This window comes from Dreissena polymorpha, chromosome 3, assembly GCF_020536995.1.
Source record: "Dreissena polymorpha isolate Duluth1 chromosome 3, UMN_Dpol_1.0, whole genome shotgun sequence".
Taxonomy (NCBI): Eukaryota; Metazoa; Mollusca; class Bivalvia; order Myida; family Dreissenidae; genus Dreissena; species Dreissena polymorpha.
In genome coordinates, this window is record NC_068357.1 from 71692291 (window position 1) to 71706864 (window position 14574).

Below are 14574 nucleotides of genomic sequence, written 5' to 3' on the forward strand. Positions count from 1 at the left end.
AGTAAAGATTTGATGAAATTAGCGCCCAATCAGGACAGTTGTATTCCAACATGCGTAAATCACCTGACACGGTTTGCACGCATCGTGTACATCTATTTTTTGTTACAAGTTCTACATGAAATAAATGAATTTCTTTGTCCTGATAAGAAGCGCGCGAAAATTGGCGTGGGTGTATTTATTTGTAAATAAAAATTTCGTAGAGGGTACAACTTTGAGATCATTTAATTTCCATTAAAAGTTTTGTTGAGAATTTCAACTAAACAACCAGGGTATCTAGTGAATTATTTGGCATTGACATTTCCTCTTCATAAACTAATTTAAACACGCTGTATCATTACCGTTACGCTGTTTCAGGTCCTTCATTATTGCACAAAAGTGTCGTAACATACTGATGCAGTACGTAAATTCGGACAGTACTTAAAGTCGGACACAAGTAAATAAATGATTTAATACTCACTTGATTTCTTTGAAACTTGATATTTGTTGTTAAAAAAGGCAATTGCATTGATTAACATCATAAGAGTTAATAGTATTGATCATCTAAAGGCTTTATTTAGGTTTCCAACTTTACGTACTATCTGAATTTAAGTACGCATACATTTGAACATACATGTAATATCAACATGTAGTATATGATTAAATCATAAAGGAGGTCCACCAATCTAACTCTGTTAAAAAAGTTATGGATAAAGATAATGTCTCCCACCACTTTAGTGGTTTGAGAGACATTTGATTTACCCCTGTGTGTCTGTCTGTCCATGTGTCTGTCACACTTGATGTGTGAACTCAAGTTCTTATTTGTTTTACATGCACTTTTATTATGCAAAAATCTGATTAGATAGCAGGAAATTGCATCATTTCAAGGTGCCATTTCAAAAAAAGTTTGACGACGCAAGGGGACACCCCTCCCGCACCCTCCCCTGTTGAGCCCCCCCTCTGAAAATATTCTGGATATGCCTCTGGATTTTCTCTTGTACATGTACATTTAAAACACGTGAATGACCATCGCAGACTGGTGTTTACGGTGGCTGCGCAGCATTGCTGAGATCACGGGTGTTCCCATTAACGATAGCGTGCAATCGCGGCGATTTCGGGTGTTCACCGAACACCGCGGTCAGTAACGTGCCCGTCCCCTGCGAAATGTCACCCATCGGGAAAAGTGAACACCCCGGACAGGCCTTTTTGTTTAAACACGCTGTGCCTGTACTGTACTTTACTACTTACATTATGTGGTGTGCTTGCATAATAATGATAGTAATCCAAAGTTTCAAACATGTAAACAGTTTATGAAAATGTGTAAGTTTTTGCAATGGAAAATGCTGAGTATTCCGAAAAATCCAAATTAGGAAACACACTATCAATTATCTCCTGAATCCCCCACGAGATAGATCTTGTGTCTAATCAACCCATCATAATACACTGACTTTCTACAGGACCTCCGTAAGATAGATCGAATCATCAATTCAAAAGTTTGACTTTGGGTTTGATATTAAAGGTTGTTGTTTTTTTACTTTTTGTTTTGAGCATTTTTCCACAAACAACACGCAAATTGATATGGATGGTAACAGGTATTGTGTTTGTTATGCTGTTTAAGGTTGATGTGCTCATGGTGAGCTTTTGTGATCGCCTTTTGTCTGTCGTCCGTTGTGCGGCGTCAACATTTGCCTTGTTAACACTCTAGAGGCCACATTTATTTCCAATCTTCATGAAATTTGGTCAGAAGATTGGTCTCAATAATATCTTGGATGAGTTCGAAAATGGTTACGTTTGCTTGAAAAACATGGCTGCCTAGGGGCGGGGCATTTTTCCTTATATGGCTATAGTAAAATCTTGTCAACACTCTAGAGGCCACATCTTGTCCGATCTTCATGAAACTTAGTCAGAAGATTTATCTCAATAATATCTTGGATGAGTTCGAAAATGGTTTTGGTTGCTTGAAAAACATGGCCACAATGGGGCGGGGCATTTTTCCTTATATGGCTATATATGGCTTTAGTAAATCCTTGTTAACACTCTAGATGCCACATTTATTATCAAATCTTCATGAAATTTGTTCAGAAGATTGGTCTCAATGATATCTTGGATGAGTTCGAAAATGGAAACGTTTGCTTGAAAAACATGGCTGCCAAGGGGCGGGGCATTTTTCCTTATATGGCTATATATGGCTATAGTAAAATCTTGTTAACACTTATTTCCTATCTTCATAAAACTTGGTCAGAAGATTCATCCCAATAATATCTTGGACGAGTTAAAAACTGATGCCTGTTGGTTGATAAACATGGCCGCCAGGGGGCGGGGTATTTTTCCTTACATGGCTACATGTATACAGTGCTCCAGCTAGGCCTAAATTGAAGGGCACCCCGCCCTGCCTTCCTGAACCTCCGCCCTGCCCTCCCAAACCTCCGCCCTGCCCTTGGCTTCCTAGGGCTCCCCCCCCCCCCCCCGCCCTTAAATTATTTTTTTTTTGCATATGATGATGAACAAGACTATTGCCAAGCAATCTATGTCCCCTACCTGCTCCACCATTGTCAGAAATTCCAGCATTGTCAGATATTTTTTTTTTGTTGCCATAGCAACGTAAGAACAAATGAAATGACGTGCATTATGTCCATATTGCCATCTATCCATGTTTCAAGTTTCATGAAAAAGTATTAAGAACTTTTAAAGTTATCGCAGGATCCAGAAAAGTGTGTTGTACTATAGCCAGTGCTCCAGCTAGGATTTGAAAAAGGCAGGGGGGGCTTTTTTGTCAAAAGGGCACTTTGGACGCGCAGTATTTTGTCAAAAGGGCACTTTCGAGCGCGCGGGCGTTTCTGGAATGCTTCCTCTTGTTAATATATATTTTATTATTTAATTGTTAGAATATATTATTCCCATTATTATTAAACAATTTAAATATTATGTCTACAATGAGGAATAAATTAATTACAATGTATTGCAATAAGGTAATAAGAGATTTATTGTCCCCTACTCCGTCTGTCAGTCAGTCATGTTAACACTCTAGAGGCCACATTTATTTTCCGATCTTCATGAAACTTGGTCAGAAGATTTGTCCCAATGATATCTAGGATGAGTTCGAAAATGGTTTCTGTTGCTTTAAAAACATGGCCACTAGGAGGCGGGGCATTTTTCCTAATATGGCAATATATTGCTTTAGTAAAACCTTATTAACACTCTAGAGGCCACATTTATTGTCCGATCATCATAAAACTTGGTCACAAGATTGGTCTCAATGATATCTTGGATGAGTTCGAAAATGGAAACGTTTGCTTGAAAAACATGGCTGCCAAGGGGCGGGGCATTTTTCCTTATATGGCTATATATGGCTATAGTAAAATCTTGTTAACACTTATTTCCTATCTTCATAAAACTTGGTCAGAAGATTCATCCCAATAATATCTTGGACGAGTTAAAAACTGATGCCTGTTGGTTGATAAACATGGCCGCCAGGGGGCGGGGTATTTTTCCTTACATGGCTACATGTATACAGTGCTCCAGCTAGGCCTAAATTGAAGGGCACCCCGCCCTGCCTTCCTGAACCTCCGCCCTGCCCTCCCAAACCTCCGCCCTGCCCTTGGCTTCCTAGGGCTCCCCCCCCCCCCCCGCCCTTAAATTATTTTTTTTTTGCATATGATGATGAACAAGACTATTGCCAAGCAATCTATGTCCCCTACCTGCTCCACCATTGTCAGAAATTCCAGCATTGTCAGATATTTTTTTTTTTGTTGCCATAGCAACGTAAGAACAAATGAAATGACGTGCATTATGTCCATATTGCCATCTATCCATGTTTCAAGTTTCATGAAAAAGTATTAAGAACTTTTAAAGTTATCGCAGGATCCAGAAAAGTGTGTTGTACTATAGCCAGTGCTCCAGCTAGGATTTGAAAAAGGCAGGGGGGGCTTTTTTGTCAAAAGGGCACTTTGGACGCGCAGTATTTTGTCAAAAGGGCACTTTCGAGCGCGCGGGCGTTTCTGGAATGCTTCCTCTTGTTAATATATATTTTATTATTTAATTGTTAGAATATATTATTCCCATTATTATTAAACAATTTAAATATTATGTCTACAATGAGGAATAAATTAATTACAATGTATTGCAATAAGGTAATAAGAGATTTATTGTCCCCTACTCCGTCTGTCAGTCAGTCATGTTAACACTCTAGAGGCCACATTTATTTTCCGATCTTCATGAAACTTGGTCAGAAGATTTGTCCCAATGATATCTAGGATGAGTTCGAAAATGGTTTCTGTTGCTTTAAAAACATGGCCACTAGGAGGCGGGGCATTTTTCCTAATATGGCAATATATTGCTTTAGTAAAACCTTATTAACACTCTAGAGGCCACATTTATTGTCCGATCATCATAAAACTTGGTCACAAGATTGGTCTCAATGATATCTTGGATGAGTTCGAAAATGGAAACGTTTGCTTGAAAAACATGGCTGCCAAGGGGCGGGGCATTTTTCCTTATATGGCTATATATGGCTATAGTAAAATCTTGTTAACACTTATTTCCTATCTTCATAAAACTTGGTCAGAAGATTCATCCCAATAATATCTTGGACGAGTTAAAAACTGATGCCTGTTGGTTGATAAACATGGCCGCCAGGGGGCGGGGTATTTTTCCTTACATGGCTACATGTATACAGTGCTCCAGCTAGGCCTAAATTGAAGGGCACCCCGCCCTGCCTTCCTGAACCTCCGCCCTGCCCTCCCAAACCTCCGCCCTGCCCTTGGCTTCCTAGGGCTCACCCCCCCCGCCCTTAAATTATTTTTTTTTTGCATATGATGATGAACAAGACTATTGCCAAGCAATCTATGTCCCCTACCTGCTCCACCATTGTCAGAAATTCCAGCATTGTCAGATATTTATTTTTTTTGTTGCCATAGCAACGTAAGAACAAATGAAATGACGTGCATTATGTCCATATTGCCATCTATCCATGTTTAAAGTTTCATGAAAAAAGTATTAAGAACTTTTAAAGTTATCGCAGGATCCAGAAAAGTGTGTTGTACTATAGCCAGTGCTCCAGCTAGGATTTGAAAAAGGCAGGGGGGGCTTTTTTGTCAAAAGGGCACTTTGGACGCGCAGTATTTTGTCAAAAGGGCACTTTCGAGCGTGCGGGCGTTTCTGGAATGCTTCCTCTTGTTAATATATATTTTATTATTTAATTGTTAGAATATATTATTCCCATTATTATTAAACAATTTAAATATTATGTCTACAATGAGGAATAAATTAATTACAATGTATTGCAATAAGGTAATAAGAGATTTATTGTCCCCTACTGGTTTGCACTCCGTCTGTCAGTCAGTCATGTTAACACTCTAGAGGCCACATTTATTTTCCGATCTTCATGAAACTTGGTCAGAAGATTTGTCCCAATGATATCTAGGATGAGTTCGAAAATGGTTTCTGTTGCTTTAAAAACATGGCCACTAGGAGGCGGGGCATTTTTCCTAATATGGCAATATATTGCTTTAGTAAAACCTTATTAACACTCTAGAGGCCACATTTATTGTCCGATCATCATAAAACTTGGTCACAAGATTTGTACCAATGATATCTTGGATGAGTTCAGAAAATGGTTCCGGTTGGTGGGAAAACATGGCCGCCAAGAGGGCGTGGCATTTTTCCTTATATAGCTATAGTAAAACCTTGTTAACACTCTAGAAGCCATATTTATTGTCCAATCATCATAAAACTTTGTCAGAAGATTTGTCCCAACGATATCTTGGACAAGTTCGAAAATGGTTCCAGTTGCTTGTAAAACATGGTCACCAGGGGGCGGGGCATTTTTCCTTAAATGGCTTCATGAATCTTCATACAAATTTGTCAGAATATTTGTTTAAATGATATCTTGGATGTGTATGAAAATGGTTCTGGTCTGTTCAAAAACATGGCTGCCAGTGTTCACTAGTCATGAAAGTTGGTAAGAACATTTTGTTCTAATGACATCTTGGGCTGCACAGAACAGGTCTGTTCCTTTGAATCTCTGATGAGCGACTTTGGGCCTTTCAGGCCCTCTTGTTTGCGATTTGCATGCACAGATTGTTACATTCAACGTTTTCTGAGTATCTGGAAAAAGTAAAAGAATTACCTTTAAAAGCAATCAAATACATAGAGTGTGGTATTTACACTAGCACAGTCATTTGCCTCATTTGCAATTTATGTGGAAATATAATGAAGAGGACCAAAATAATGGAGTGGAATAGGGATACATTTGGATTATTTCAGTTGAAGTAAGATTTTGAAATGCAATTGTTTAACTTTTGTTCCTCATTTTAATCGTGTCTGTTTTTATTTTCAAGCATAGTTATGTTAGTGGAACAAAATATTGGGACCGCATGCATGTGACATCATCACGAGAGCCACATTCTTAATGTAAACAAAGTGATCAAAATTAAGTTACGCTTGATATAAGGGAATCATACAATAAATAACCCTGAAACTTTCACTGGAATATCATCCATGTGTAGAAGATTGTAAAGAAAGGAATTCAGGTTGTAACAATTTTTGAAAGAATTATGCCGCTTTGTATATTTTTCACTATAGAATATATTGTCCCAAAATTTTGTGTTTTCAACTATTCTTTAAATACAATGTGGACCTCGCTGAAACTTTCTAAAGTTATTAACCTTAATCTGAAGATTCTTGTAACTAAAGGAACTTTGGCTGTGACAAGTTTAAGAAGAATTATGGCCATTTGCCTGTTGTTTATTTTCATTTAGAAAAATGAAGTCCAAAATTGTGTGTATTTACATGTAATTCCTCTTTAAATATTGGGTGAATCTCGCTAAAACTTTCACAGTTAAATGACCTTTAATGTGAAGATAATCATAAAGAAATGAAGAATGATTGTGATCAGTTTTGGCTGAATTTTAGCCCTTTGTTTTTTGTAATCTGTAGAATGTATAGTGGATTTTTATGTGTACAAACATGTATTGTGTGCATCATATGCCTATGTCTAGTTTTTATTTATTTTCAGGTATGCAAACTATTCAACAGACATTGTCAACAAAAGTTAAACCGTGGCTTCTCCAAAATCGACAAACTGCATGGACAGATTCAAAAAGAAGTGAAGAACAAACTTCCTCGCAGAGAGTCTGAACGTAGAAACCACCCTCTTGCTCGCCATGTTGACATACTGTCAGCTATTGAGACACGGCTGTCTCTGCTGGGCATGTCCTACAGCAAGTACATCGACTCAGGGCTGTGCTGCTTCATCCCGGGGAAGGTCCAGTGAATATTTATTTTGACTTTTCCAAAAAGCAAACAGTACATATAATTGATCAATTAGATAATAAAGTGTTGATGAAAACAAAGTAACGGTAGAACAGTAATAGAATTGTAATAGAGTCATCCTGCCAATTTTACAATACTTGCCTATGCTCTGTAAACTCTGATTGACATCTGAGAATCTCACTATGAAATGGTCCCACAGAATTGTAGACAACATTAACAGCATTACAATGGATTTGTTTAAACAAGTCAACATGCTTGCCACTCTTTGAATACTCCACATTGAATTGTTCTATTAAAAAAAAAACACACTGTAATACTGCAGTGGAAAAAGAGATGTATTATTTGTTTGTTGACGGATAGGTTCTGGATGAGTTGCACTCGATCCTGTATCGCCTACAGTCTAGTGATCAGCCTCCCCGCTCTCACGAGTTCCTGCAGGAGTTACGGGACATTTCCTCCATGGCGATGGAACACTTTGATGAGAAGATTGCACCAGGACTGAAGAGCAGGCTGCCCACTGTGAACCTTCCATACCCTTTCTCTGACCCATGTATGTATAGCACAAGCCTGTAACTTTTGCATTTAGTGAATCCGTAAATTTTGAATTTTGCAGTCTCAGATTTTCAGGGATTTTTTATAGGCTGGATTCAGTTTGTACCATTTGTTCGTTCTAAGGCAAAAGTATAATTGTAAGAACTTTGGCTTGCTGGGTTGGTCTTGTACAAAGATTAGAAGTGAATTTTAGTAATGAAACTTCATACATATATAGCTTATATGAAACCCTTGCTGGAGATTGCATATGAAACACGCTCTGTGAAAAGGGGGTTTAATGCATTTGCCTAAAGTGTCTTCCCAGATTAGTCTGTGCAGTCCACACAGGCTTATCAGGGATGGCACTTACTGCCTTAACTGTTTTAGGCAAAGAAGAGACTTTCTTTAAAAGAAAAATATCATAAAAGCAGAAAGTTTTGCCCCTAATAAGCCTGTGCTTGTTAACAATTTGCGCTAATCATTACTATTATACCTCTAGGAATCTCAACGCATTTGATACAGCTTAACTGCATCAGTGTTTTACAGCAATGGCACGTGTCAGTTAAGTACACTGTGTAATGTGCACCCCTTTGTGTCAAAATAGGATTTATCTTGACTAAAAACCAGACAGAGTACATGTATGTATATGTGGATTACATAGAATTTTAATGTCTGATGCCTACGGTAATTCAGTCTTAATTTTGTTTAAACATTGGACTTAATTATTCGTTAGGATCTTAAATTCGTCACTCGGTCCACTTAGGAAATAGATGAAAATTAATGCCTGACGAATAATAATGATGGTTTCACAGTATCTTATAAATGGATAATAAATAAGTATGAGCACCACAGTCATTTTATTAACCAGGTTTTCCGAAGGAAAAAACTGGCTATTAGATTGGCGAATGCTGGCGGGCGGGCGGAACAAGCTTGTCCGGGCCATAACTATGTCGTTCATTGTCAGATTTTAAAATCATTTGGCACATTTGTTCACCATCATTGGACGGTGTGTCGCGCGAAATAATTACGTCGATATCTCCAAGGTCAAGGTCACACTTTGAGTTCAAAGGTCAAAAATGGCCATAAATGAGCTTGTCCTGGCCATAACTATGTCATTCATTGTGAGATTTTAAAATCATTTGGCACATTTGTTCACCATCATGGGACGGTGTGTCGCACGAAAGAATCACGTCAATATCTCAAATGTCAAGGTCGCCACGACTGAAAATAGATTTTTTTTTAAAACAAACTTACAAAGGGGGTTAATTTTGTTTGTTCATTTCAAAAGTTCAGTTTGAGTTTTCTCCCTTTATCAGATTTTTTTTTCACAATGAAAACCTGGTTTTGTGACAATTTTGTCCCTTGTATTCCTTATATATTTCTGAGGTTCTTAATAACTGAAGATGAGATTGAGCTATTCTAATGATTCTTTATACTTGTATTTAAACTTGAAAACCAGAAGAAAAAAAACAATTAGAGCTATTTTTCTGTGGATTAGGTCAATGAACAACAAATTAAGGATTAGAAAAATCAGTTTTTCATATTTCTAGGATTCTTTTCAGCTTATCTGCACGCATTTAAATCATGGTGAGCTTTTGTGATCAGGTTTTGTCTGTCTTGTATTGTAAACATATATTTACCTTGAGGCCACATTTATTAAGGCTACATTTATTGCCTTATTTAATGAAAACTGGTCAGATTATGTGTCCCAATAAAAATCTCAAACAATTTCCATAGGGTAGCAAAACTATGCCTGAAAAAGTTTGGAAACACTTGAAGTTACATTTAAATTTCCTAATAATTATTATAAAACTTATTCACAACATTGGTTCAAGTAAAATGTAACTGTGTTCTAAAACTCTTCTTGCCCATTGACATACATTGCGGCCAAGGGGCTGGAGGTTTCCTTATTTGGATAAAGTATTAGCACGTGAACTCAATTTAGGTTTATTCTTTTTGCCAAATCATCATGAAACTTGCTGAGAACATTTTTTTTCTGATCATATCTTGACCGAGTTTTTAAATGATGCTTGTCTGTTAATAAACATAGCTGTCAGGAGGTGGAGCATTTTCCTTATATATCTGAAATACAAACGTCTGAACACTCAGCAAGTTGTACTTTTTGCCATATCATCATGATACTTGCTCAGAACATTTGTTACTATGATATCTTAACCAAAGTCCAAAATGATGTCCGGTCCTCTGTTCACACAGCACACAGCGGGCAGAAAGTTTATCATATGGCAATAGCAAAATTTTGTTAACACTCTCTAAGTCACATTTTTTCGCCCAATCACCATATTGATCTAATGATATTTTTACAGTTTCATTCCATTGAAAAACATGGCCTCCTGGGTTAATGGTAGTTTTCCTTGTATTGCTATAATGAAATGTGAAAACTCTAGAACTTGGTTTGCCAAATCATAAAGAAACTTTCTCACAAGATTTGTGTATTGATATTTAGGTCAGGTTCAAAAGTAAAAAAAAGCTGTATGTAACAGTTCTGGTCCTTAGGGTCTCAGATTAGGGACTCAGAATCATAGTCCACTTGTTATATTTATGCCCCCCTTCGAAGAAGAGGGGGTACATTGTTTTGCACATGTCGGTCCGTCCGTCCACCAGATGGTTTCCGAATGATAAATCAAGAACGCTTAGGCCTATGATCATGAAACTTAATAGGTACATTGATCATGACTGGCAGATGACCCCTATTGATTTTGAGGTCACTAGGTCAAAGGTCAAGGTCACAGTGACTCGTTCTTGGATGCAGTTTAGGACCACATTTGCAGATTATATTATGTACTGGTGTCGTGGGGTCTATTTACCAGGGCTAGCGCTGTCCCAAAATTTCTTTGAGCCAACCAGTTTTTATGCCCCCCTTCGAAGAAAAGGGTGTGTATTGTTTTGCTCATGTCGGTCCGTCTGTCTGTCCACAAGATGGGTTCCGGATGATAACTTAAGAACGCTTAGGCCTAGGATCATGAAACTTCATAGGTACATGTACATTGATCATGACTGTCAGATGACCCCTATTGATTTTCAGGTCACTAGGTCAAAGGTCAAGGTCACAGAGACTCGAAATAGTAAAATGGTTTCCGGATGATAACTCAAGAATGCGTAGGCCTAGGATCATGAAACTTCATAGGTACATTGATCATGACTGGCAGATGACCCCTATTGATTTTCAGGTCACCAGGTCAAAGGTCAAGGTCACAGTGACTCAAAATGGTAAAATTGTTTCCGGATGATAACTCAAGAATGCTAACACCTAGGATCATGAAACTTCATAGGTTCATTGATCATGATTGGCAGATGACCGCTATTAATTTTCAGGTCACTAGGTCAAAGGTCAAGGTCACAGTGATTCGAAACAGTTAAATGGTTTCCTGATGATAACTCAAGAATAATAATTAGGCCTAGGATCATGAAACTTCAAAGGTACATTGATCATGACTGGCAGATGACCCCTATTGATTTTCAGGTCACTAGGTCAAAGGTCAGGGTCACAGTGACAAAAAACACATTCACACAATGGCTGCCACAACAACTGACAGCCCATATGGGGGCATGCATGTTTTACAAACAGCCCTTGTTATTTATTATTATATATTTTTGTCCAAATTGAATGATATATAAAGGATTGTTATTCACCTTATTTTAATGTTGCTGTGGTAACCAAATGTCTAGGCATTTTAAGATTTTCCCAAGGTGACCACTGATGTCAATCATACTGGGGTTTGTCATGTAAAGATTCATAATTTAATCTGATGTTTGTTGTTGAAAATATATTACATTTGTTTCAAGCTGTATAAATAATTAACTTTTTTACAAACGTTTCAGGTACCTCGTCCACAGGGTTCTTCCAGTTTCCAACCACAACGGTTCGCACTCCCAGCATGAGGTCAGAGGTCGTGAACTTGGGAATACAGGTCAGGGGTCAGACGAGCAATGTGCAGCAGGTCAAGAGGGACATGTCAGAAATCAGGAACAGCTACACTTACTACAAGAAAAGAATCTTCGACCAGGATAAGAAGATTGCCCAGCAAAATCGCACAATTTGTGAGCTGGAGAAAAAAGTCAATGATCTGAATCAGAAGTTTAACGATTTGGCGACCGAGTTTCAGAAGCTACGAGAGAACCAAGATTCTGGTGACTCACGGAGTTCAGGCCCTTGTTTGGCAAAGGAGGGTTTTCAAGAGGAGTTTATTGAGGATGTGAAAGTATCGTGCACTGTGAAAAATAAAGCATTAAAACGGAAAAGTGGAACCTCTGGTAGAAGTACGGGTGTGAAAAAATCTAGAAAATAAAGCAAAATGTCTTTGTCTTGTGATTTATTAGACGAGCATGCAGGAATGTGTTTCACAAATGACTACTAGATATTTCACATTTTAACTTGCCTGTTTGTAAGAATTGTTAAGTATCCAGTACCTTAAAAATTGTTGCATTTATATCTTTTTGTAAACATTTTTTATAAAAGATTTCATGCATAGCTCTTAGTTGCTTCTGTTCTTGGCTTTCATATTTTAATAGCTATATCATAGAAACAAACACATTGATATTTTATTTTTTTAAATGTGATATGTTTGTTTAATAAATGGGCCGTGCTCTGTGAAAAGAGGTTTAATGCCTGTGCGTTAAGTGTCATCTCAGATTAGCCTGTGCAGTCCCCAAGGGCTAATCAGGGACGACACTTTCAGCTTTAATGGTATTTTCAGTTTCAAGAAAGTATCTTCTTAGCATAAATCCAGTTAAGCTGGAAAGTGTCGTCCCTGATTAACCTGTGTGGACTGCACATGCTAATCTGGAAGGACACTACCCACATGCATTTAACCCCCTTTTCACAGAGCACGGCTCAAATATGTTGCATGTTTTTATGTAAATAATTATGTAACTTTTAATATGCAATAAGTTTGTTAATTAATATATCAGGGTACCACCATGTAAATAATGAACAGTTGTTAACTTATGTTTCAATAATTGATACAAAATACAAAACTAACATATATAAACATAATATTTACTTCATGTTTTTGCTGTTAAGTAAAGCATTTTGTTAGTTCTCTTTGAATAGGGAAAAATGTAGATTTTGTAGCTGAAAGGATTTCTTACAGTTGATCATGTCACTTGTGAAAGATGAAGGAAGGAGTAAAATGGTTTGCAAATAGTGGGAAACCTGGTCTATTTGTCCTCAAATAGAAGTCACTTACAGCTGATGTTCACAAAACTTACGAATCGTTATGCAGGTTTAAAATGTTGGTCAAGATTTAAAATCAAGATTTAAAGTTTCTTATTGTATTTTAATAAGCAATGACCCAAGTATTCTTGCACCTGTGTTTAGGTATATGTTTGTGTCACTTCATAAAAATTAGGTCCAGTTAGGTCATAGTTCAATGTCATTTGTTAAAGATAACCAACCAGCCTTCATTAAGGGTAACTTTGTGAAGTATGAATTGATTTTAAACGCCAAGTCTGAAGTGAATGGATCATAACACACTCATGCTCGTAATGTCAAGCTCAGTTCAAGGTCAAAGGTCAACATTCATGAGAATCAAAATAATTTTGGAATTACATGTACTTGGGATAAGTTGAAAGCAAACTAAGATGGAATGGTTCACACTATAGCAAAGTCCCTAGGTCAAAGGTAAAGGTCAAATTTAAAGTTCAAAGGGAAACTAAGAGCAATTGGCCAAGACTCTGACAATCTTTACTTGGAAAAATCACACCTGATTGACAGACTCTCTAACCTGATCAGTGTTTGATCGCTTTTAACCATATTGGTTATACATCATAATTATGCAAGTTTTAATAAAATGCTGACATAATTATTTAGAAATGTTTGCTTTCTGTATAAGATGCATGTATGATATTGCAACCATTTGTAAACAATGTCATCATTTTTCATTTGTAAATGTTGTTATGTATGGATGTAAAATAAATTTGAAATCATGAATATCTTTCTCATTTACTCTACTGAATAGTTATATATATATATACAAATAACCAGTAATAACATATTAACAAATTACAAGATAAGTATTGATGCAAAGCACCAAAGTTATTTGTGTATAATAGTCTCCTGTAAATCTAATTTAGATTGGCCAGTACAAGTTAATATATTTTATGCATTGAATACCTGTATTATAAATGTTGTATAACACATATATTGGATGAGACTTAAATAAACTAATAAACTCTATGAAACTGTTATCAATAATGCTAACATGTTTTCACACCATGTACAAATGTGACATATAGCCTATAACAAAATACCAAACTCTGAGAGTGAGTTTGATCTTTTTGTCTTCGGTTCTAAATCTACTCTCAATGATTCATTCAGGTAAATAATTGCTTCTCTACGCAGTCTGTATCTTGCGATGATTTCATCGTCTCTTAATTCCTCCAAAATATCCACACATTCACAGAAAACACTTTGTCTGCGTCTGTTTTGTTCGTTTACATCAAACAACGCGACAAATTCCGCCATATTTACGAATATCGCAATATTTGCGATTGCCCAGAGACAGTCGTAACTTTTTAGACGAAATCATATGATTTTGGTAAGAAGCGAGTTTTATTAAGACACTGTAAAATCTTAAGAAAATCGTACGACGATCTTAGCCGTTTCTTACGATTACCTTTTGCTTACGATCGTTGATAAGACGACCTTCCGTCCTAACGTTTTTCTTTATTAGTATATGAAAATGGAGGGAGTTTTTGGCCTTAATGGATATATTATTAATATATTTTGACCAGTTTAAATCCGTAGTTAAGGTTACCCCAAGCACTTGGCATTAG

At 37.0% G+C, this 14574-nt stretch overlaps 1 protein-coding gene across 1 annotated transcript in view; it reads left to right on the plus strand.

The window, feature by feature from the left end:
* Positions 1–13729, plus strand: part of LOC127874701 (F-box only protein 28-like) — a 31869-nt gene extending 18140 nt beyond the window's left edge. The window contains exons 2-4 of the mRNA XM_052419239.1: positions 6992–7240; positions 7609–7798; positions 11620–13729. Of these exons, the coding sequence (XP_052275199.1) occupies positions 6992–7240; positions 7609–7798; positions 11620–12086 (906 nt within the window). The 3' untranslated portion in view covers positions 12087–13729. The remainder of the gene's footprint in view (positions 1–6991; positions 7241–7608; positions 7799–11619) is intronic.
* Positions 13730–14574: the final 845 nt, after the last annotated feature.